The following is a 25,593-nucleotide window of genomic DNA, read 5'->3' as shown; positions in this document are numbered from 1 at the left end:
TTTCATTTTTATATATTCAGCCATGGTGTTTGAGTTCACTCACTCTTTGCCACACACTCTTTGCCAGTCACTCTCACAAGAAATCTTGTTTTGTTATTTCTGTTTGCCACACCACTGTTCTGGATTCTCTAGTATTCGTATCTGGATTCTCTGTTGTTCGTATCCCACCGCTACTGACACCACATGTGATGCGTCCTTCCCTGGCTCTCCCTGTCAGGTTCCTACCTGCTCGTGGTTACTGCCTGTCTCTAGGCACCACCAGGGACTCCACCAGTCCGGACCGCACTCTCTTATGGTTTCTCTCCCCGCTCTAGCACAGATCTCAACAGATCCCCCTGCTAGGCAACCACCAGTAACGTCCCAATACTAGTATTCCCAGAGACTCTGAATACTGGCATTGTTATTCTCTTCACCGCTCCCACCATTTGTTACAGTTCCCCTTCAGCCTTGGTCATTACCTTACCCTCCCTTCTGGTCTGTGAAACCCCAGCCAAGGATCAGGCCTTTGGTAAACCAAATTAAGTATTTATTACAGATAACAAAGCTAACAAGATTAACAAGATTTCTTCTTAAGGCACATAAGCATATGGTTTTACTCAATACTAATCCGAACTCCACCTCCCTCCTGGTAAACAACTCTCTAAACCCCACCAACCAACCCACTCAGTTCTCTACTCCCCCCTGATTCCACTCTCACTCTTCCTTTTATACATTCAGCCATTTTAAACACTCAGCCAATCATCTCGCATTCTACTGCCCATTCACTCCCCCTCTTCTTTCACTCCACTTACCATGTATCTTCTAAAACAACAACACTTACCATATATACATTAATATAGGAACATCACATTAACCACCTCTGAATATCTCTTACCACGAAAACCGTATGAACAGACTATCCAAAATGTAACACGAGATGAGACCCCCAGGTCAGAAGGCACTCACCGAGCTACTGGGGAAGAACGAAGGACAAGTACAAGTAGCGCTGTGTCTAATGACGCAGCTGGGTCAAAGCCGAAAGAAGCCCAGAGGCTGATGTGCACAGATGTGAAAGGAGAGTCCGGAGTTGTATGACGCACACAATAGGAACATGGAATGTGAGAAGCATGAACCCGGAAAAGTTAGAAATTGTTAAGCAAGAAATGGAATGCATCAGCATTACAATACTTGATGTGAGTGAACTAAAACGGACGGGAATGGGACATTTTCAATCAGGCAACCACAAACTATTTTATGCAGGAAATGAGAAATTAAGAAATGGGGTTGATTTAATAGTGAGAAGTGATGTAGCAAAAGCAATTAGGAGCTCCAATGCAAGGTCTGAGCGAGTGATATCTATGAGGTTCAACAGAAAACCTATCAACATAACCATCTTCCAAGTCTATGCTCTGATGGCAAACGCAGAAGAAGAGGAGTGATTTTATGCCGAGGTACAGTAAGAAATTGATCACACACCAAAACAAGATGTGCTGATAATCATGGGGGATTGGAATGCAAAAGTAGGGAACAAAGAATGAGGAATTGTGGGGAAATGGGGCCTAGGAGACAGAAATGAAGCAGAAGAAAGACTTATTGAATTTTGTGAAGCCAATAATTTGTTTCTTGTGAACACATTTTTTGAGCAACCGAAAAGATGACTGTACACATGAACATCACCAAATGGTCAATATCGGAATCAAATTGATTATATAATAGGTAGCAGAAGATTGAGAAGTTCCATACTTTCTGCGAAAACAAGACCAGGAGCAGACTGCGGTACAGATCATGAACTGGTCGTATCAAAAATCAGTCAAGCTAAAGAAAAACAACAAAGCAATCATAATGCCAAAATACAATATAATAACATCCCAGAAGCATATAAAGATCAAATAAGGAACAGCTTTAAGGCTTTAAACTTAGTTGACACAGAACCAGAAGAACTATGGAATGAAGTCAGAGACATTATCAGGGGGAAAAAAACAATACCTCTAGTTAAAAAGAGAGAAAGACCTCAATGGATGACTGAAGAAACTCTTAAAATTGTTAAAGAGAGAAGGAAAGCAAAATCAAAAGGAGATAGAAACACGGTCAGAACCCTAAATGCAACAATACATTGACAAGTACATAGGAACAAAGTGAACTATTACAATAGTTATTGTATATAAATAGAAGAGGACAACAAAAAGGGTAGAACAAGAGCCCTATTCCAAGAGATTAGAGAAATGAAAGGGGAAATTAAACCAAGAGTAGGAATGTTGAATAATCAACAGGGGAACACACTGACTGACTGAGGTGAAATAAAAGGAAGATGGAAACAGTACACTGAAGAACTCTATAAAACAGATGCCAGGATGACAGATTCATTCACGGAGGAACCGTATGATGAACCAGAAATTTTAGAATGCGAGGTGAAAACTGCTCTTAAAATACTTGGAAGAAACAAAAATCTGTCAGGAAATATGGAAAAGTAAACAATGGCCCACAGACTGGAAGCGTTCCATATACATCCCAATTCCAAAGAAAGAGGATCTTAGGGAATGCAGTAATTATCAAACTATTGCCTTTATATCCCATGCAAGTAAAGTAATGCTCAAGATTCTACAGCAAAGGCTCTTACCATATACGGAGCGAGAAATGCCAGACATCCAAGCTGGATTTAGAAAGGGAAGAGGCACCAGAGATCACATCGCAAACATATGTTGGACAATGGAACGGACCAAGGAATTTCAGAAGAAAATCACTCTGTGCTTCATAGATTATAGCAAAGCCTTTGATTATGTAGATCAGGAAAAATATGGAATGCTTTAAAAGAAATGGGGGTGCCACAGCATCTCATTGTCCTGATGCACATCCTATACTCTGGACAAGAGGCTACTGTAAGGACAGAATATTTAGGAACCGACTGGTTCCCCATCGGAAAGGGTGTGAGACAGGGGTGTATTTTATCACCCTATTTATTTAATCTATACGCAGAACATATCATACGGACAGTGGGTTTGGACCAAGATGAAGGAGGTGTGAAAATTGGAGGGAGAAATATCAATAGTTTAAGATATGCAGACAATACCATACTACTAACAGAAAACAGTAATGATTTGAAATGAATGCTGATGAAAGTTAAAGAGGAAAGCACAAAAGCAGGACTACAGCTGAATGTCAAAAAGACTAAAGTAATGACAACAGAAGATTTGTGTAACTGTACAGTTGACAATAAGGACATTGAACTTATCAAGGATTATAAATACCTCGGCCCCGTCACTAACCAAACTGGAGACAATAGTCAAGAAATCAGAAGGCGGCTAGGACTGGGGAGGGCAGCTGTGAGAGAACTAGAAAAGGTTCTCAAATGCAAAGATGTATCACTGAACACTAAAGTCAGGATCATTCGGACCATGGTATTTCCGATCTCTATGTATGGATGTGAAAGTTGGACAGTGAAAAAGGCAGATAAGAGAAAAATCAACTCATTTGAAATGTGGTGTTGGAGGAGAGCTTTGTGCATACCGTGGACTGCGAAAAAGACAAATAATTGAGTGTTAGACCAAATTAAACCAGAACTATCACTAGAAGCTAAAATGATGAAACTGAGGTTATCATATTTTGGACACATCATGAGAAGACATGATTCATTAGAAAAGATAATATTGCTGGGAAAAACAGAATGGAGTAGAAAAAGAGGAAGGCCAAACAAGAGATGGCTTGATTCCATAAAGGAAGCCACAGACCTGAACTTACAAGATCTGAACAGGGTGGTTCATGACAGATGCTCTTGGAGGTTGCTGATTCATAGGGTCGCCATAAGTCGTAATCGACTTGGAGGCACATAACAACAGAGAATTATCACTATTATAATTGCTTTATATTTATACAATTCCACTTGTATCGATCTTTATTCTGAACTCTGTAATGATTGCCTGTTTATATTCCTTTTCAAGTGCACTGCAGACAGATTAAGGCAGATAACCACGCCAATGTCTTCCTTCCTGCTGCTTACAATCAACAGGTCATTCCCCCTGCTGCTTTCTGTCTATCAGTTACAATCCACACCTCACTGACATTTGTGAAAGGGAAATACACATTTGAAGAGCTTACATAGAAAGTAGATCGATAAAAGTATCACTAACACTATACATGGTTTCAAAGTGAATTTTAAAAAAATGAATTGGAAAAGAAGAAGAATGAATCGGAAAGCAGGCGTCGAGAGTTGCTACTTCAAAACTCTAAAGAACTAATAATCCAATGGTAAATCCGATTACTACAGAAGCAGAGACCATCACTAGTGTGTTTTAACATTTCTTTTGAACACTTAGAAAATGTTGAGTGGCTTTTCAGATGTTTGCAAAGAACACTCAAAAGGTTCAATTCGCTGAACCCTCTTTTCTGCAAGCCCCCAAGGAAAAAAGAGTGTTAACATTGGAAAGGGGTAATGGGCAGCAGAGTACTTGCTGTAACACAGAGGAAGACCCGCAAGGGGCCCCTCCTTGGCTGTGGAGCATCATTTTCTGCTGGAAATCATGGAGATTGTAATTTTCTTTATTTGCTTATATGGCAAGCCATATACAGGCAACTGGGTTTTGTGAAGGGGCAAGCGGAGACCCTTGCCAAAGTCAAGATGACCACTTATACACCTATCCAAGTGGAGTGAAGAGTCGTATGGACCTACACAAGTCACGTTCACAGGCCAGTCGACCTGAGTGACAGACAGATGCCATCACCACCACCCCAGCCCAAGAAGGATGACTTCTGCCCAGCAAAAATGGAGGAGATTACAGAATGGCTGAGAGAAGAATTATATTCCACATATGAAAGCATTGATCCAGACTTGATTGCCCAAGTAGGAGCTACAGGAGAAATTCTGGATCTTCTTTGGGATGTCCTGGAAAATGACTCCAGCTCTGAAGAGATGACATCAAGTCTGACAAGCACTGCTGTGGAACCTCAGCCAAAGGACCTGAGCAACAGTGGATATCAGAGTGCAGATGACAGCTCTGGTGTTCCTAATCCACCTCCTCGCCCTTATGATCTGAGGCCAAGGAAGGACATGGAAGAAAGGCTATCAAAGGGTGGTGGGGCTCAACTTAACTTGCCTATCGCTCTTGTGTCCTCAAACATGATGGAGGGCCATGAAGCTTTTGAAGCAAATAGGGTATGTGAACACTGGCTCAGTTATGATGCAATGGGGGAAGAGAATCCCTGGGTCTATCCAAAGCCCATTGATTTACTAGCTCCACTGGTTAAGCCAGGAAATGCAAGCCAGGAGAGATTCACACAAGCTGAGCGTGAGAAGGGCTTTGTACAGGAACTCTGTCTTTCCAAAGAGAGTGTTCCTGACAGTCCTCAGGAACCTGACAAACAGAATTAGTGCTAAAAAGAATTGTGAGAAGCTAATTAGCTTCGAATGGGGGAATGATGGAGGATCCCCCAAGCATCCTGGCCCCAAGTAATTTGGGCCCTTGAAAATGATGAAGGGAAAATTGATTTCTTTCCCTATATTCACACACAACAGGCATTAAAAGCAGGCCTGTGTGTAGGGAGAGCAGGCAATGGTCAACTTCACCTTGCTATAAATTCCTGAGCTCTTTCTGTGCCAACATTTGCTAATGCATGACCGGCAGAGCATTAATTTGGTATTGTTTTAAGCAAAATGCGTACAATCTTTTGATTAATATACTTTTTACTATTTGATCTTGGAGAAGAGACTTCTGGTCTCGTATGCTGCAGAGCAATGGCCTCAGCTAAGGGTAGAAAGGAGATAAAATTTAAGCTTGATACTGATTTTTTACAATAGCATGATGTGTATAATTTTACTTCATAAATATGTGTGTTTTTGAGATGAGAGGTATTCTGAGGTGGGCTACCTTCTTCATCCCTCTGTGTTTGATGAAGAGTGGCTGACTCAGAATTACCCTTCTTTACTGCGTTCCGTAATCACTCTTTATATTGTGTGGCTATCAGCTATAATATGGTGATTTAAAATTAATCTTTCTCTATAGCAGTGTAATTATAAGTGGAATTTCATATAGAACTTCCAGTCACTCTAAGGAGAACCAAACTTGGCCTTGCATCATGGTATCACTTAAAAGAACAGGTTGTAATGTCCTAGAGATATCCCTGGCCAGCTTGGCTGATCAGAAGCCATGATGGAATGGAATGTATGGAACAAAATCATCAGTAACATATGACAGTAGAATAGTGGACAGATTGACATCAATCTGGGAACACAAGACAATAGGATGGGAGGTATCTTTAAAATTATGAATATACATGAATTTATTTTAATAAAGTTATCTGATTGGTTTGGAAATGATTGTAGAGAGGAGGAACTGTGATGTTGGGTGGGCAGGAACTCATGAGATTGGTGAATCACTGTCACATGCTGTAACTGTACTCTATAAAAGAGCTTGCACACAGTGCCTCAGTGCAGTCCTCTCCAGACTTTCTGGGGGACTGACCCTGCATATGCTTGTAAAGAATAAAGGCCTACCTTTTTGCTTTAAGCTTGTGTCATTGATTACTTAAAGGACCCCCAGCAAAGATCCCACAGGAGAAAATAAAAGATTCTACATCAGAAGGAAATTGCTTAAATGAGCTTTCCTCAACTGTGCTGGCTGGAGTTGATGGGATTTATAATCCAAAACATCTGGAGGGTACCAGGTTGGGGAAGTCTGCCTTAAGGCAATGGAGCACATCAAGGTAATATGGTGGGATTTTGCCCCTTCCTTCTCCTCCTCTATATTTGAGCAGAGCCAATTCATACGGCTGTCCCATCACATCTACTTTTCTCTGTTTTCATTTGTTAAACGTGGCTAAAATGCATTCTTTTCTGTTGAGCCTGCATATACTTTGGTTTATTCTCTTAATGTGGCTTGTTTGATATTATTGTTATGCTCTTTTAGTAAGTCTTCCCTGCCCATCTTTCTTGAATTCTGCTGCTCATTTTTGGCATGCACATATGATCATGTTTTGCTGCTCTTGATTTCTTTGCATACATTACCTTTTTATGTTTTTATTGCATTTAAAACTATATTATTTCCTTTAAATGTATCAATTATCTCACTCCAACTTATTTTTCTTCTGTGATTTCTATATATTCATCTTCTCAGCCTTGTGTTCTTCTGGATCTTTGTTGCTTGTTACATTCATATTAATTCATCATCTTCTTCTTCTTCTTATTGCGTCTTTGTGCTTTTCCCCTTCTTGCTTCTTATTTATGAAATTCATTGTGAGGTGATATTTGTTTAATTATATTCAGGCTTATTTACACCAACAAGTAATCACTAGTTGGGCCACATCCACCCCCATTTTCACATAATTGTAGAGTTGGAAGGGGTCCAACCCTCTGCATAAGAGCACAATTCAATTTGCATTTACGCCAGGCTGAGGGGAGTTGGATGGGACAGATCTCCAGTTGAGCCAGCTCGGTTCTGGCTTAGCTGGGCTATGCCGGTGTAAGTTCCTCAGCTGGGGCTCAGCTGCTCAGCCTGGCTCAACCAATACTGGCATAAGTGAAGGAGGGGTTGAGGTGAGGGGACTTAGGCCGTATCCAACTTGTGTTCGGAGCATTCTGCAGTCTCAATTCAAGCAAATAAATGATATAAATACAATAGAAGTCAATGGAGAAGGCTTACTCCCCAGTAAGAGTATTTGGGAGAGCAAGCTTTCACTTTCTGGTCCTTGTGCACAGTTCCTAGTTGAGCTGGTGTTCAGTCAACCCTGAGGATCGTGAATGGCAATTGGATGAGGTGGAACTTTATGCCAGCTTCTCTTGCACCTACACCACTTATCCTGGCTTCCCCTGAGTTGGATTGCTATGCCCGTTGTGTAACTTACTACACAAAACCCCTAAAGTTTTACTAAAGCTGAATGGGACAGCCCCCTTCAGTATAAAAAGCTGTTTCTTTAGCTAATAATTGGACTCTGGGTTTACAGACTTAAAATTTCAGCCATTAACCGTACTGTTTCAGCTCTCATGGCGAAAAAATGTCCTACTGAAAGATGGGGATGCTCAGCTCAAAGATCCTAATGAGAGGTACTTGGATTATTCCATACATAGAGCACATGAAGCCACAGCTTTGACCATGCATGCATCCTGTGCTGCTCCTGTCTTCACTCATGTGGCCATAGTTTGGCTAGATTATTTAACTGAAAATCCCAGACAGAATCTGGATCTTTTATGCAAGACCCTGCTGAAAATTTCTAGGCTGCTGCCTATGTAGCAGATGTAACTCTGGATGCCACCCATTTTGCAGCACAGTCCCTTGTAGCAGATGTGGTGTCCAGGAGGACCTTATGGCTGAAGCACTAGGATACAGACATCACCTCAAGAGTCAGCTTCTCCATGACTCCTTATACAAGACGAAAGCTCTCTGGTGAAGAGGCATTGAAAGATGTTCTGGTGGAATCACGGGATAAGAGAAAGGTTTTGGTTTCCTCGCACAGAGATGATAGGCATTTCCCTTGCAGGTATTCATTATACCAATTGAGTAATTCCTTTCATGGTTCCCGCCCACCATCAAGATATAAGGATACCAGACCAAACAGAGGCAACTGGAACAGACCCCGTGTTTCTCCACGTTTTCAGCAAAACTCCAAACCCTCCACCTCCAGTAAGGGTGGACGGAATCAGCAATCACAATGACACCACAGTCCCAGAAGCCGGGGACAGGCTACAGCACTTTTTTCCAGCTTGGGAGTCTTCAACCACTGACAAATGGATTCTAAACACCATGCTTTTAGGGCTACAAGTTACATATCTGTGCCCGGCTATTCTCCCAATTTCTTCCTTCTCCAGTTTCCAACTCTCAGAAGAAGAGGGACATCATTCAGAAGGCTATCCTTCATCTGCTGTCCGTGGTGGCCATCAAGCAGGTGCCTCCAGACAAGTCTTTCTTTGGTGTCCAGTCAATATTCTTCATAGTCCCAAAGAAGGATCGAAATGTGTGGAGGGCCATCCTCGACTTCAAATTTCTGAACCAATGGGTCATGTACAGGAATTTCAGGATGGAATCATTGGTCTACGTCCTCAAGACTTCCTCATATCAGTAGACCTAAGGGAGGCTTATTTTCATGTACCCTTTTATCCAGAGCATCAGAAGTTTCTCTGATTTTTCTACAGTGGCCAATACTTTCAGGCACTTCTCTTTGGGTTGGCATCATCCCCAGGGCATTTACAAAGATCATGGTTGCCCTGGTGGTGCAACTCCGCCTCCAGGGCATCCATATTTATCCCTACCTGGACAATTTACTGATTCGCTCCTGATCCAGACAGAGGGCTCTTTGAGATCTACAAATTACTCTGGATTGCCTATAAGACTACAGCTTTCTAGTGAATTTCTAAAAATGTTACCTAAATCCAACTCAAACACTGACTCATTTGGGGGCACAATACCGAGGGCACAATTTCACTTGTGCATGGCAAAATTCAGTGCATCAGGGTGGCGGCCCTACTCTTATCATGTTCCAAGCATGCAGATCTCATGTTTCTGGCAAGGGTGCTGGGCCTCCTGGTATCAGCCTCACAGGTGACCATGGGCCAAGCACCATTCTCACAAATTACAATGGGCTCTCCCACCTTTTCAGGATGTAATTTCTGCCAAGGGGTATATCCAGATTCGTATTTCTCCACAACTCCAGAAAGCAATGACTAGGTGGACCACCCTCCAACATCTACAGAAAAGCCATCCTTTCAGAGATCTGATGCGGGTTTCCCTCACCACAGATATGAGTCTCCTAGGGCGGGGCGCCCACTGCCAAGGCCATTTCGTCCAAGGTCACTGATCTCCAGCTGAAAGAATGAAGATTATCAACTTGCTTGAGCTCAGGACAGTATGTCTTGCTCTGCAGTTCTTCATACCTCAACTCCACCTCTCCCATATTCTTATCAGAACCAACAACAATACTCTAAAAGCTCACATCAACAAGGAGGGGGAAATGTTTTATTCATAAGCATTTTTTTCATATTTGAAGCAGTCATAAGATTTTCACCTTAGTTAGATCAAGAGACAAGGAAAACGTATATAAGGTTTCCTGAAAGTACCATGACAAGAGAGGATGATGAGGATCACAAAAGCAAGGCTATGTTATTTAGTCTTATTACCAGATATGCTGCTAGAACTATCAGGAAATACAGTGTAGATATGGGTATGTGGCAGTCAGCAGTGAAAAATCCTAAACTCATTGGCTTTACGCCTCATTAGGTAGGTAATGAATTTCACATATTTCGAGCCTTAAATTGTCAAGTTGACCATAATATTTTTGCATCAGTAAGTATAAAAGTGTTTAAGTGCCTCAGCAGAGCTGCTTTATTTTAATAATGCTAATAATATTCTGCTTATGTTCAGAGAAAATGGAACACCATTTTATAATTTCCATGTCTCATTTTCTAAATGCATTACTGGAGAAAGATTCCTTTCAAATATGTTTTGTTGGAGTGATTATTAAAGGTTCCGTCATCCATGAAAAGCAGCTAAATTCCTAATTAGAAACTGTTCCCTCAAACACCTTGTTTATGAATTCAGTCAAAGTTCAAGCATAAGTATGAGCAGAACACTGGACTAAGAATAAATAATTACATACATCATCACCTCTGGTTAATAACCACAGTAAGAAGAGTGAGCAAAAATTAATGAGTTTTTCCTTAACAGTCTTCAAAATATTTTGGGAAACGTGGTGGTGGTGGAGGAGAGAAATTACATCATTCAATACTTTGCTGATCTTTGATGTTTAATGTAGTCAGTTTTTAACCTGATGGGCTAGATTATACTAAACCTAAATATGAAGAAGCTCAAAAGCTACTTTAGAACACTCAAGAGTTTGTGCAGGACCCATAAGGGCTTTCAATTCTTCAACTGGAAGCGCCCCATGCCATATGAAGAAAAAAGGAAAATATCACCAAGAGTATAGAAAACAAGAGAGAAGAGGATTTACCAAGTGCTGGAGAGTGACTCAGTCTAGGAAACAGCAAAAAGTAATAATTGTTTTGTGACATTAAATTAAAAGTCTTGAGCAAGTTTTTTTTAAAACTCAAAACACAGTTGGGTTACAACATTCTTCATAACAAACTGTTTCCTAGCATGTTAGAGCAATTGATCCCAGGGGAAATCCCACAAAGACTGAACCAGCTTGGATCAGTTTTAGATGAAGAAGGGATCCACAAGGACTGAACATTAAGCTGCTTTATTCTTGCTAGTGCTATTAATTGTTCCAATAAAAGAGCACACTTGTGGCTGTGTGCACAAGAAATCAAGTATAGCATGAGGTATTTGCTTACATCTGGAGTCCTTACAGTTTCATAGGTATTAAGGGGAATCATGCCTCCTGTTTATGAGGATAGTTGTTGTGCTTACATAAATCCTTGCTTTGCAAAGTCATCTGCCGAATGAAGCTCCTTGGAGACAAGGCACTATGGGATATACTTATAGTATCAGTGAGCTGAACTCTTCAGTAATACTTCACTGCATATTTGTTTGCCTGTTTGTGTGACGCTTATTCTTTAAATATGATTATATCATTTGCTGAAATAATTGATAATGAATTTCTACACTTTATTGTCCATGGCATAGTCCCAATGACAACTCCTGTACTTATTATGTATTGCTATAATGCTTATTGCCCAGTAAACAATTTTGCAGGAAAATCCATAGTATGTTACTCAGAACTGAATACCATTGCGTTCAGTGCATCTTACTTGTTAGAAAGCTTATCTATGAAAAAATGTACAACACTTTTTGAAATCATGTAGGCTTTACTCTGTGTTTAGGTTTGCTATTAAATTTATGATTTTATAGGCAAACCACCTTGAAAGGGTGGTTTGCCCTGAAAAAGGTGTTATAAATATACTTAAATAAAATACATAAATGTCTCTAGTGGTGCTTTTCGGGGTTTGCCATGGTATCCACGATTCCTCCTGGTGCCAACCGGAGCTGGTAGTGGACCGTGATAGTCAAAGTAAAGAACTGTGGTGAGCATTGAAGGCATATTGATCAACCCAGAAGTCAGCTGAAGAGCATACAGAAGAATGAGAATGACGCAAAGCCAGCAATCCAGAAAAGAATGTTGACACTCCAGCTTCCACAAGTGCAGGGAGGTGAAAAGGAGATCAAAAAGACAGAAAACAGGATGAATAGGAATCCTATTTTAGAATGGAAACATACTTAATATGCTTGAAAAGGAGTTGAAAAGTTGGAGAAGATGGAAGAAATATTGAGGGCAAAAATTACATTAAAAGGATTAATGCTGATGAATTTGAAGCAGAATTAATGCACTTCTGGTCCCAATAATAGCAGAATGATATGCAAGCTGTGCACCACAAACTGTTCTCTAAATTTATTTTTTATAGTTATCTGAAATGCTATAGTTCTTAATCAATGTGCATATATTTAAATAGCGTGAGCTGTAATATTTATGTAGTGCACTTTCAGGTTGATATTAAAACCAAATTTAAAATCCCATCTTAAACCATTTTTAAACTAGAAAAATGGAAATGGAAAGCAACAGTTTGATATCCTTACTACAATAAGAAATAACATGTTGTATTCCAGAATTGGACTTTAAAAATGCCTCCTTTTGTGCTCACTTTATACACTAGAGATTTATACACCAGAGATTTTCTTTCCATTTTGATTCTTTGTATCCAGAAATAGTCAGAGGCTAATAGAACAAGATATTTGATCACCTTCTATTTGCATTCCATTGATCTGGAACAGAGATCGCTTAAATATCCATAAATAAACCTACAAAATAACAGGAACTGACATGAAAAATCAGAGCAACATGTGATGTCTAATAGTACGTTGCTGTAAAAGAGATGTCAGGAAGATCTTGTTCTGTTAAATAAACTATCCCTCCAACCCCCCCCTAAAATCAGTAAAGACCTGCAGAAGGTGTGTGCAAAGGATAACTTGTTACCTTTTACCCTAAGTTAGCCAAAGTTCCATATCTTGGGCTGACAGTTTTCCAAGAGTCAGTAGACCCGACCATTTTTCAGACAGCGACTGACAGTTATTGGAGACAATCCACACCATTGTCTTGGGGGGGGGGGACTCCAGTAAACTCAGTCAAGGCAAGTGCCAGCTTTGAGAAGACCTTCTGCAAAGCCCCTTCTGAGGGTTCCCCTCCTATATGGGCTGTGATCTTGAAATCTCAAGGAAAGGTGATTAATTGTTTAAACAATTTTTGTTTAAAATATTAACCAGCAATAGCAGACATCCATATCAATGCTTCCAACAAAGCATTACTTCAGACATTGTGGAAAATTAAAATGGCAAATCTAGCTGCCCAGCCAGTTGGAGCAGGAAGGAGGAAGTGCTGGTGAGTCTTGCCTAGAGCTTTGTGGGCCTAGCACCTGTCCAAGAGTACTAGGTACTGATGTTGGAACAACTACAATCTTCAAAGCAGCAGCAGTAGTATGGCTGTTCTACATGAAGATGTCTTGTCAACAACAGTTTTATGTTTTGCTGGGTGGTGGTGGTATTAAACTCAGTTAGGTATTTAAGAAAGAAGTTAGGCCAAAAATAGAGGCTGGATCAGAGTGACATCACTGATGGTATTAATTAAAGTGTTAGGATATTTTAAGTGATTGTTTCTGCCTTGACACAAGCAGCACTAGTTACAGCTCAGTTTTCAAATCTTATTAGTTTACCCTTTAAACCTGTTAAATGTGTTTATTGATTTTGCTCATAAATCTCTTTTGCTGGAGAAAAAGTAATCCAGATAGTTGGGGCAAGTGTTTTGTTTTTACCTGTGAAGAGAAATGTATTGAGCTTATCCATAAATGAACCATGGCAAATCAAAAACACAATTAAAAAATAGGTCTCAAGTTAGTGGCTTTACTTGTTGACTGTGTCCTTTTCTGACTGCTGAATCAATGGGAACCATGTTGCAACACAGTTATCCAGTGTTTGGCTTTTTAAATGTAATTTCCTCCAGTATCAGTACTTCCTGACTAGACGGATGAGGCACCTCAGAAGGATGCAAAATAAATTGAGTAGCAAACCTCCTCTACTAAAGTGACTCTAAAAGTAATGGTTGCTGGAGCTGCTCCAGTCTTTGGAGATGTGACATTACAATAAATCTGGTCTAAAATATAGAAGTCTATCAAATTTTATAGATGTAATTCTGTTATTGAATGGATCATATTGCTACTTCTTTAACTAATTCTTTGATTGATATTTCAATAATGCAATCGACATGGAGCAACATGGGAAAGGAGAGGAGGAGGAGGAGGAGCAAAACTCCTGGTTGTATTCAAATTGAAGTCTGCACACAGCAACTCTAGCACCACATATGAGTTATTCATATTATACAGCCACAAGAGTGGCTGTATACTATAGTCAGCAGGGATTTTTCACATTCCGCAATGTTAAATGGAAAATACCCCCATGCCATTCTGAGGCTTCCCATAAGCTCATTTCAAAACAAAACCTTACAAAACTTATAGTTCTGAACTCAGAAACGCTTGCTTAACAACCCTGTCAATGTTCATGGCGATACACAAAACAGTCAGGGAGAATCGAGAGTTCAAAGTCTAAAAAGAGAGAAAAAAACTCAGAGCCCTTTTGGACTTTTTTCTGCGAGTTCTCGTAATCTGTTGAAATTCATTAAAAATCAGCCATGTTCACAGAGTACCTGTAATCCTAATACTGACCTTGCCCCATACTCTGACCACCTTCATCTACTGCAGTTTCAAAGTTAAAAAAATGCCTGGTTGATTTTTAATTAATTTAAGAAATTTTGGCTGGAAGCCTATTATAACATGGAGCATGCTCAGTAAGGACCAACGGTCAGTGTTTTAAAAGCCTCACAGCTGCTGGGCTTGGCTAATAAGAGGGCCACACCCACACCAGACTTGATTTCACTTGAGACAGTCATGGCTTCCCTCAAAGAATCCTGGGAAGCGTAGTTTGTGAAGGGTGCTGAGAGGAGACTCCTATTCCCCTGAGAGAATGGTTTAACAGTCAGCCACTCTGATTGAAGGTCTGTGAGAGGAACAGGGTGTCTCCTAGCAACTCTCAGCACCCTTCACTAACTATACTTCCCAGGATTCTTTGATAGAAGCCATGATTGGCTTTGAGCCATGGTTTTGAGAGAAGCCATGATAAATTGTTTTAAATTGTTTTTAAAAGATGTGTTTTTAAATTTGTATATTTGTTTTTAATGTTTTTAGTTATTGTAAACCGCCCAGAGAGCTTCGGCCATGGGGAGGTATATAAATACACTAAATAAATAAATAAATAAATAATGATTGTCCAAAGTGTAATAGAGGCCTGGTGTGGATGTGTCCAGGGACAGCTTTGTTTTAAATTTGGGTGGGAGGTAGGGTTGCCAGGTTCAGGGCCTGAGACTGATCCTGTATCTTTAGGAGAAGAGAAAGTCAGCCAAGTGCAGGTGTTCTTGCAACATAGTAATGGGAAAAACCACAAGGTAGAATTGTCCCTTCCCCCTGCCCAACTGTGAAAGATACAGAAGACGTCTTGGTTGGCAGGCCCATCCTGGTCAGTTTTACCTATCCTAATCATGATTGCATAGGAGTATATCTGATTCAAATGAATAATCATACAAATGATCAGACTTGCCTTTTCCCTCCTTCCCCTTTCCTCTCCCTTTCTCCTCCCCTCTTCCTTCTTCTGCCTTCCCTGCCCACTCCAGCCCTCCGTCCCTCCCCCCCCAGTCAGTTTTACCTATCCTAAGCATGATTGCACGGGAGTAAATCCCACTGAACTCAATGAACATGCAAACGACCACATCTGTGCTTCTCCCCTCCCCCTCCTGCCTGCTCCCATCCCAGTCCTCCCCTCTGCCTTTCCACCCCTCCCTCCTCCCCCTCCTCCCTTCCCCATCCCCTGTGGTCATTTTCACCTATCCTAAGCATGATTGCCTGGTGTGTGTGTGTAAATCCCTCTTAACTCAATAAGCATGCAAATGATCAATCCATTCTCAGCAAACTTGGAGAGGATCCCATTTCTTACCTCCCGGATTAAAAAGCAGGGAAATTCACTAATAAGCAAAAAAGCCTTGCGGTTTAAGAATGTACCTATAGCCCACAGATATTTCTACCAAACTTTAAAAAGCAGGGAAATTGGGCAGCTATAGTGAATGCACCAGGGGAGCAGGAGACCTGAACTCCTCTCTGAGATATTGTACTGCCCTACAAAGTTGTCAAAATGCAAACACCATTTGGGTTGGTCTTTCACAGTCCAATCCACTTGCTGTGTAGCTTGGAAGAATTTGGTAACATGTGCCTCTGAGCATATGGTGAGTGGTGGCAACACCTGTAATCAGCCCAAATAATAGAAAGAAGATATGTCCTGTGCTGATCTTGTTTTAGCTGGGAGGAAGCAACATTATTAAGACAGTTGATATAGTTCAGATGGTCACTTTAAATATATCTGATTTCCTTTGCAATTTTAGTGAAGTTTTCTATAGGAAATCATTTTCTTTTGCTTTTGTTTCTATGAATATGTGAAGTACAGCAACACTTTGCAAAAGTTTATACTAAAAAAACTCCAAACATAATTGTGGAATAATGGCACTGACTTCTGCAAAATAGTCTCCAGTGGACCTCAGAAGTGTCTCAATTTGCACAAGATAAAACAGTGGGAGGTGAAATATATTCTAGCAAAATTCTAGGTGTGGTCTATGTTTTTAATTGATCGTGAACACCTTGCCTTAAATAAAGTGGTTGAAACATAGCAGGCTGAAAACATGCATCCTCTTTTTTCCAACAACTAGAGTCATTGCTAAAGTAGCAACATATTGCAGTCAGTCTGATTTTACATTAAACTGCAGTTTCAGGTCTAACTATTAATGCACCCAAAATAGAAACAGACCATAACCTCCAGTTTGAAACAAAAAAGGCTATCTTCACCATCATATGACATTGACCAATAAAAAGGTTTTGAAATTAATAAAAATAAATTTGACACACATTTCTAGGATGAATAATGAGGGAAATAAAATTTTCTAGTTTAGATTCTCTGTAGAAACATTAGTAACACAGGAAAGAAGCAAAGTAAGAAGAACACCAACAAACATACAAAAATATAATTCTCCATCTTTGGAGATGACAGGTGTTGCCACCACTCACCATATGCTCAGAGGCACATGTTACCAAATTCTTCCAAGCTACACAGCAAGTGGATTGGACTGTGAAAGACCAACCCAAATTGTGTTTGCATTTTGACAACTTTGTAGGGCAGTACAATATCTCAGAGAGGAGTTCAGGTCTCCTGCTCCCCTGGTGCATTCACTATAGCTGCCCAATTTCCCTGCTTTTTAAAGTTTGGTAGAAATATCTGTGGGCTATAGGTACATTCTTAAACCGCAAGGTTTTTTGCCTATTAGTGAATAAGTCATTATATGGTGCCCAAATGTTCTTATAAGCTGTTAAGTGATGCTGTCTGTGATCAATAGCAGACCATATAATTGCTTAAATAGTTGACAATTTGCACAACTAGCTTGTTTGTTTATTTACATTTTTCCTGCCCTTTCTTCAAGGAGTTCAAGGAGGTTTGCAAGAATTCCCACCCCACCCTCAATTTTATCCTGACAATCAGTGAGATTGATTAGGCTGAGAAAGAGTAACTGGCCCACAGTCACCCAGTGAACTTAATGGCTGAATGCAGATTTGAACCTGGATCTTCCTCTTCTTAGTTCACCATCCTAACCGTAAACCACACTGGCTATAATGCAACAGCTCAGTGGCTCAAATCATTGCTCATCTCATTTATCCCATGGGAGCATATTACCTTTCAGTTCTCATGAGGATGGCTTTATTTGGAAAGAGCTGAGAAAGGTACTATTAATTTCCCTATCCCCCCCCCCAAAAAAAAACCTAGGGAAAAAAATCCTTTCTGGATATGTAGGGTTGGCACCTTTTTATTCTTGACTTTTTCAGAGTTCTCTATAACATCCACAGGAATGAACTCTTCATGATCTCAAATTAGGGTCACTGGACAGGGAAAGAACTCATTTTTTCCTACACTGAGTACCATATGTTCATTGTAATGTTTGAAATTTTATGAGGCTAAGTCATAACCCGCACCAGGGCTCTAGGTCAGGCTGCAAAATTTCTTCTCTACCATATTCCTGTTACTTAGTTCACCTCCATAGAAAATGTTTTTAAGTAATGTTCTGTTTCACAAACTGCTTGCCCTCCAGTAGTTGAGGTCAGACAAGCAAGGGAAATATTTTGTAAACTGATAAATCCCTTCACACAAAACTGAACTCACAAAGGCTAACATATTTGTGAATAAGATGTTAGGATTAGTTATACATCTATTTTCAGAACAAACCAAAACAAACCAAAAATCCTTACAACTGCTCCTAATAAGCTTTGAAATATTTTGCAAACGTTATCCTATGCATCTATACCAGATGAACATTCATGCTGCAGCAGATCTCAGTCGCTTATGGGCAGTAAAATCACTGGCTCAGCATCCTCATTAAGAAATTTGTCCCACCTGTATGCCATATGATCATATGAAGCTGCTTTATATCAAGTCAGTCCATCTAGCCCAGTATTATCTATGTTGGCTCTGAATAACCTCAGCTGTTTGCAGTATTAGGTAGGGAAGATCTTTTCCATATCATCTGCTATCTGCTCCTTTTAACTGAAGGGACCGGTGATTGAACCAGGGATCTTGTGGTCTGCCACTGAGCTATGGCCTTTTCCCATGTACTTTATTTGATGGAAATTGACACTGAAACCCAGATTTGAATACACATACAGCATCCCAAAAATCTTGTAATGTGTGAACCAGGCAGTTGCCTAATATGTATGTTCCTTCTATCCCTCTTTGATGCAGATTATATCATTTGTATGGTGTAGTGCTGGGCCTGCCCAGCTTCTAAAACCCAGATCCAGTTATAGTCCTCTACCTGAAGGATCTGTCCAAGCTTCATGTGTAAGGACTAGCAGAGAAGCCTTAAGTAATTTCTGTTTTGCTTCTACTCTGCCTTTGATTTCCCACCCCATCCTCCAACAACCAGTGAGTGTTCCCTGCCCACTGAGCATGCTTAATAGTCAGTGGACTTTTTTCATTACTTAGAGGGTTGTTTTTCTTTTGTTTGTTTGTTTTGCAGCTCTGCAAATATTGGGGTTTATCCAAGCCTGCTGATACCACCCTCTTTTGTGTGGGTGCTGCCATTTTGGCTACATGAGCCATGGCATTCTCATCCTCAACATCTGAAATAAAGGGAATGAACTCCTACACAGATGACCCTACCCATATTGTTGACCAGGTGCTATCCTAGATTTCATCAATTCACTGAACATTTTTCAAAAGACTTTTGTTTCATACATAGGGAAACATTACAAAGCATTTTTTTCTTTTTACAAAACAGTAAAGTACGGAAGATTAATAAATAGGAAGGAACAAATTCTGACCTGGCATAGGAATAACTGTTTTCTAGTGCACTGATTAATATGCAGCATATTATTCTTTCCACACTAAGTTGAAATGGATTGTCTTTTCTACTTTAAAAGCTGTTCTCAGTGTCTTTATTAAAAAAGAAGTATCAATTATGTGTAAAAATAATGTGATGAATAGATGTTTTATGTATTATACATTTGGGTTACTTGGTAATAAATCAATGATGCCTGAATTATGCAAAGGTCTCATTTAACTTTTCTCTAATGAACGTTCTCTGACAGTCCGTATTTTATTTGTCGTGCAGTATTTAATTAGTGGAGGACTTGATCAGAATGATCAGCTAAATTATTTTCAAATCATTATTCGCATTTATGAGTCAACTGGGGAAGCCAGTATACTAAACTGAAAAGTTCAGCACGCTTATAAACACTAGATATATTTTAAATAATTACAGTGAGAATGTATTCAACTTACAGTCTCTGTTGTATAAGACCTACAAAGATAATATTAATTTTCTTTGTGTAGTGTTCAATAACACGTACAACAGGAACCTAACCAATGAGAGTGTAGCAGCTCCCATGCCTACATGAGCCCTTTAGATATATGAAGCTCCACCTATGTTGGAGCTTCCCTTCTACACTTTACAAGCAGGAAAATGATTGGCATGGGGGATTTTGTGTACACACATGAACTGTTGCCCATAGTTTCATAGAATCATAGTATAGTAGAGTTGGAAGGGGCCTATAGGGCCATCAAGTCCAACCCCCTGCATTTAAGAGAATAGGATCTCTCTTACTCAAGTATATTTGTATTTATTTCATGTACCATAACAGTTATGCACCACTGTTGTACTGCACCAAAACTATGCAGTTGTGTTAAATATTAAGTTTATAAACATTTATTGACCATAAGTTGAAGTTGTGCTCAAGAAAGATAAGAAAAAGACTAAAAATGTCCTACTTTGTTTGGACAATATATTTGCTTGCTTGTTTGTTTTAAATATTTATATATAACCTTTCAGTTCAAGGAGGCTTCAAGACATTTCATATAATATACTGTTGGAAATTGGGAAAGATTTTACACAATTCTTCAGACTAAATACCCAACTCTTACTAATTTTGATTATATTGCCATTTCTTGAGATTAGAGTTATGGTGAAATAGAATTAAAGTGTATGTATTGCTAGACTATGCACTTACATATTTTAACAAGATTTATTGATGAACATCTGTACAAGGTTCCAGACTAAAGAAGGCAGTCCAAGCTGTCTTGTGCAGCTTTGTTAATAAGCACACAGAATTTACTAGCCTAACGTTTTTTACCAGCTTAGTAAGATGCATTAGCCTGCATGTTCATTCTGGCTGCAGAGGAAGGGGAGCTTCCTCCTCCATAGCCATCAAGGGAGCATAGACAACTAGCTTCTTTGCAGGCTCTTTTTAAATAATTACTTTCTATCAAGCAGACTGGCAAAACCAAATGGTGCATTCCATCCCTCTTTTGCCAGACTGCTTAGTTTATGTGCTAGTCATGGAGGAAGAGATTGTTGAATACAATCAATAGGAGGCTTTTGAACTCTATCCCACCACCTCACTAAAATTGGAAAGGCTACAGCTGTAGGATTTTAAATGTAAGGATTTATGCTTTGCTTTTCCCTTTGTGTTTCACTAGTTGAACAGATACAAAACCAGTGGGATGAAGTACAGGGGCACCTTCAGAACCGAAGACAGCAGCTACATGAAATGTTGAAAGATTCAAAACAATGGCTGGAAGCCAAGCAAGAAGCTGAGCAGGTTCTGGAATGTGCCAAAGCCAAGCTTGAGTCATGGAAGGAGATTTCTTATACTGTAGAAGGCCTAAAGAAACAGAATGCTGAACTCAAGGTATTAAATACAGGTGTCCTGCTATAATTTTGTCATGTCAACAGGTTTTTGTGACCCTATCCAAGACCCTGAAAAATTGGTCAGACTCATGTTTACACTTTGGTCATGAGCCTAGAGAGTTGATCATAGACCAATACAGCTTTTGGCCTAAGAAGATTAGCCACCCTTGCCTTGCTCAATGTAGGTATGGGAGATCTCTGGTATGTGTGTGTGTGTGTCTGTGTGTCTGTGTGAAAACAAACAAATCTTTTCTCTTCAGGAGGTATATGTATGAATGAAGAAAGTGGCCTGTGTTTGAACTGGATTACAGCCTTCCAGTTCCATCCATATCTGTGATGCAGTAGGTTTTCTGTTGAAGCAGCATGAATAGTTCCATTTTACACAGCATCAGGCAGATGTCCTTCAAGACGTGTAAACTGGCTTATGATCCTGGTAGTCTATTTTTTGAGCATCTATCAGTTTGTCCTGCATGTACTCTATGAATGTCTGCTTCATCTTTTCTTACTACTTTGATACTACTTTGATTCTATGATGCACTATGATGATCTACTCCTTTGCCACCTTTTGCCTCTTTCTGATCCAGGCAGTGGAACTGATTAGTATTATAGGCTGTATCAGTGAAGGCAAATGAGTTACTAAAGTGATCTTGACAGGAGCAAAGGCTGGTTGTTCGATTGGAGGAGACTGAAAAAGAGGCAAGCTTCAAAATGGTGCCGAAAAAGGAAGGGAACTTTTGTCCAAATTGTCCAGTGTGTTTCAGTGCCCTGAAAGAACAAAACAACAATATCAAATATTCATAATAGAAATGGTATATCATGGACATAATTACTAAGTATAATCAAACAGATCATTCAGCCACCCTGGGCTCCTAGTGTGAGGAAGGGCAGGATATAAATAATCTTTTTCTTCTTCTTCTTATCATCATCATCATTATCATTAATATTGATATTGATATTATATAATTTTTTAAAAAAACTTAATTTGCTTTGCGCTTCAAGATCAGGGCTGCAATTCCATAAACCTTTTCCTGGAATTACCATTGAATTAGTTGGGTGATATCCAGTATCTCATGCTATTTTGTTTTTATAACTTTATTGCTGATGTTTTATTTTTATTTTATTGTCAGCTGTTCACCACCCTGGCAACTCTTTTGAAGGATGGAATGATTATGATGTTGTCATACTCAGAGTAGACCCAAAGTGACTAACTCCTACTGGGGCTTTCTTCTAAGTAGACATAAAAAGCTCACAAAATTGCTCACTGAAAACCACTAATATTATAATTATAAACCCTCCTGTATGCATAATATATATAAAAAACATATTTGGTAACAAATATAATTATTGAACCATCTTGATATATAAAAATGGAGATAATTAAAAACATTAGAAAATTAAAGTGAAAGAGAAGCTATCAGATTAATCTTTTTTAATTTGGTACTGCTTTCTTTCTCTTCAGTTAGAGACATCACTTTTGGCAAATCCACTGTTTAATTTTTTTTTTAAGTGACTGATTGTATACATCAGATCAGTGGATGCTGGTTGCCCACTAGACTTGGTGGGGCTGCTGTGGGAGCGTGGCCAATGAGATCATAGCCAACTGTTTTTTCCCCCCATCCTCCTTCCTTGCAATCATACTGTGGATGCATAAGCATTGCAGTCTTACAAATAACACCTAACTAAACTGTAAAGAGTCTTACTTTGGTTCAGAAGGGTCCCTGCTATCACATTGCTTCTCAGATGAGAGAAAAGTTGTGTGGCCTCCACTTGTTTTGGTTCTTTCCCTATCCTCCTCCTTTGCAAAGAAACAGTGGACACTTAAACATTGCAGTTTTAGTAATACTTAGCACCTAACATAGCTGTAGTCCTACGCTTGCTCTCATGAGTGTGCACACAGTTAAGTTGTACCTCTTCAGTAGTGAACAGAAACCTAGAGCTCTGCTCATTCAGTAATGCCCTCCCAATCCTTTTAAAACACACACACACACACACAAAGTGAATGAGTTTCTGGAAGCTTACATTTAGAAGGCACTACAAAAGGCTTTAGCCCTATGCTTGCTCTCATGAGTAAACCCCACAGAACACAGTGGAGATTTACTTACTTCTGAATGAGATGAAGAGCATTGTGTTAGTAACCAGTAGTGCTTGGACAGTTCATTTTTAAAAAGGTACAAAATAGTTCAGTTCAAGCTCATCCATAATGCATTTTTATTTCATAATAATTTCTGCTTGCTACACACAAGGCACAAGAGTGCTGCTCTCCCCCAGTGCCAACCCTAAACCATAAAAGAATGCAAGTGAATAGTAAAAAGAAAAGATACACTTGAGCAACCTGATGGTATATTTTTAAATTAAAACATATTTAAAATAAGCATCTGTAATTGTATAATGCAATGGTTAGAGTGTTGGACTGTCCTTGGGCCAGTCACTGCCTCTTAGACTAATCTACCTCACAGGGTTGTTGTGAGGATAAAATGAAGAGGGAAAGACCATGTACACCACTTTGAGCTCCTTGGAGGAAAGGTGGTATATAAATGTTGTTGTCATTTATTATTATTATTATTATCATCATCATCATCATTATCATTATTATTATTAACCCTAATAATAATTCTATTAGTTCTACACCCCCTTAAATAAACACAGTGTAGCTTACTTCTAAGTAAAATGAATAGGATTATGTTAGTTACTACAGCTAAATTATACCTCCTCCTTGGTATAGTTAACCATTATATATGTGAGACTATGTGTCACAACAGATATTATATTCAGGAATATTGTGTTTTATTTAAGCTGTGCCTGGCTTTTTCCCTGGTAAGCACAAAGAACCTCCCTGACCTGGATCAGTGTATTCAAGTATGATAGATAATAGTCATTAGCTAAAGATTTCCAGAGTTTCTTATTTAAAAATTAAAACCAATCCTGTAAACTGTAAGCTCTTATTGCTCAGAGAAAAAGATATGGCAGATGGGAAAACAAGAAGCCAAAATGTTAGACAAAGGAATCTTTCATACTGTGTGATTAGTTCTAAATAGCAGGAAGTTCCACAAGTTCCTCCAGGATTCCACTGGTGCAGGGACTTAGACATTCACACAAGGGATCTCTAAGTTTCTTGGTCTTTATAAAAGAGGGGATTTGTTTAACTCAAAATTCCTTCACCTTTTGATCAAAGGATCAGAAAATATCTCAACAATAAATTGGTCCCAGTCCAGCTTTGACCCCCATCCCAGCATGTGTGTGTGTGTGTGTGTGTACACAGTATGTGGCAGTGATGATCCCAGAAGTTGAACGATGAACTCTGGTATGTTGGCTAGTCACATAAAAAAAAAAGATTATGGTTGCTGCTGCTTTAAGGTGGTGCTTGTAAAAAGGAGGGGAAAGTAACTCAGCCTCACAGAAGAGCAACAAGCAGTTTGTAAATGCATGCATCTGACTGGCTCAGATTTAAATGCATGTCTATGAGCATTGGGAAGATTTTTCATAGTCTTGTCCTAATGCTTTGGAACTTCCAATGCATTTCTGAGGGACTCCTGATTGGTTAAAGCTTATTCTATGGGAAATAAAATACAAATGGAGATCCTGGAGGTGCTGATGGGACCCCTGCCCTCCCTAAGCCACTCTTACTAGAATGTATTATTATTGCCCCTGGAGACATGGGTGGGACCATAGCAATGATTGTGATGGACTGTGCTTGGCCAAGAACAAGATGATTGACCAGAACAAACGATGGACAGAAACAAGTCCAGAGTGTCTCTAAATGTGAGGTACTGTATTAAATATGAATGTAAGGAACAGAGAAAGGACACTGGGCTATAGGTACTGTATTGAACATAAACATATTTTTATTATTACGGTTTATTTCTATGCCACCTTTTGGCCAAAAGGTCCTCAAGGCGGCTCACAAAAAATAAACACAAATACCGAATACACATCAAGAAAAACATTACAATTTACAAAAATTAGATAACAAAGTTTTAACATTATTAAAAAGCAGCAATAACAACTTTCAATGACAATACAATAACAGGCAACATTTTCCTAATACTTTCCTAATAAATTCCTAGTAATTAGATGATGTCTACTAGTTCTTATATCAGTATGTCGATATCAAAGCATAGTACCACTGGGGTGTCCTGTGTATAGACTAAATGTAAGGAACAGAAAAGGGATTGGGCTATAAGTTTGGAGCTTTAGGGTGGGCAGTGCTTCACCTGCCCTTAGTGAGGGGGCTCCACAAAACCAGATTGGTCCTAAAACTCTACACCTCTTACACTAGTAAAAATATATTTTGACTCTGAGTGGAATCCAGTTGGTTCCCTTGCACTCATGGAAGGGCTGTAGATCTAGCCGACATCTCCACAAAGT

The 25,593-nt window shown here is 39.4% G+C and overlaps 1 protein-coding gene across 13 annotated transcripts in view; it reads left to right on the top strand.

The window, feature by feature from the left end:
• The window catches only part of DMD (dystrophin), a 2,032,119-nt gene that overhangs the window by 1,519,326 nt on the left and 487,200 nt on the right, over positions 1 to 25,593 (top strand). For all 13 annotated transcript variants that reach the window (XM_061627388.1, XM_061627390.1, XM_061627384.1 and 10 more), the window contains one exon: positions 21,018 to 21,229. In XM_061627388.1, coding sequence (XP_061483372.1) covers positions 21,018 to 21,229 — 212 coding nt within the window. The remainder of the gene's footprint in view (positions 1 to 21,017; positions 21,230 to 25,593) is intronic.

Source organism: Rhineura floridana, chromosome 5 (genome assembly GCF_030035675.1).
Source record: "Rhineura floridana isolate rRhiFlo1 chromosome 5, rRhiFlo1.hap2, whole genome shotgun sequence".
Lineage (NCBI taxonomy): Eukaryota > Metazoa > Chordata > Lepidosauria > Squamata > Rhineuridae > Rhineura > Rhineura floridana.
This window is presented reverse-complemented; position numbering and strand designations above follow the sequence as displayed.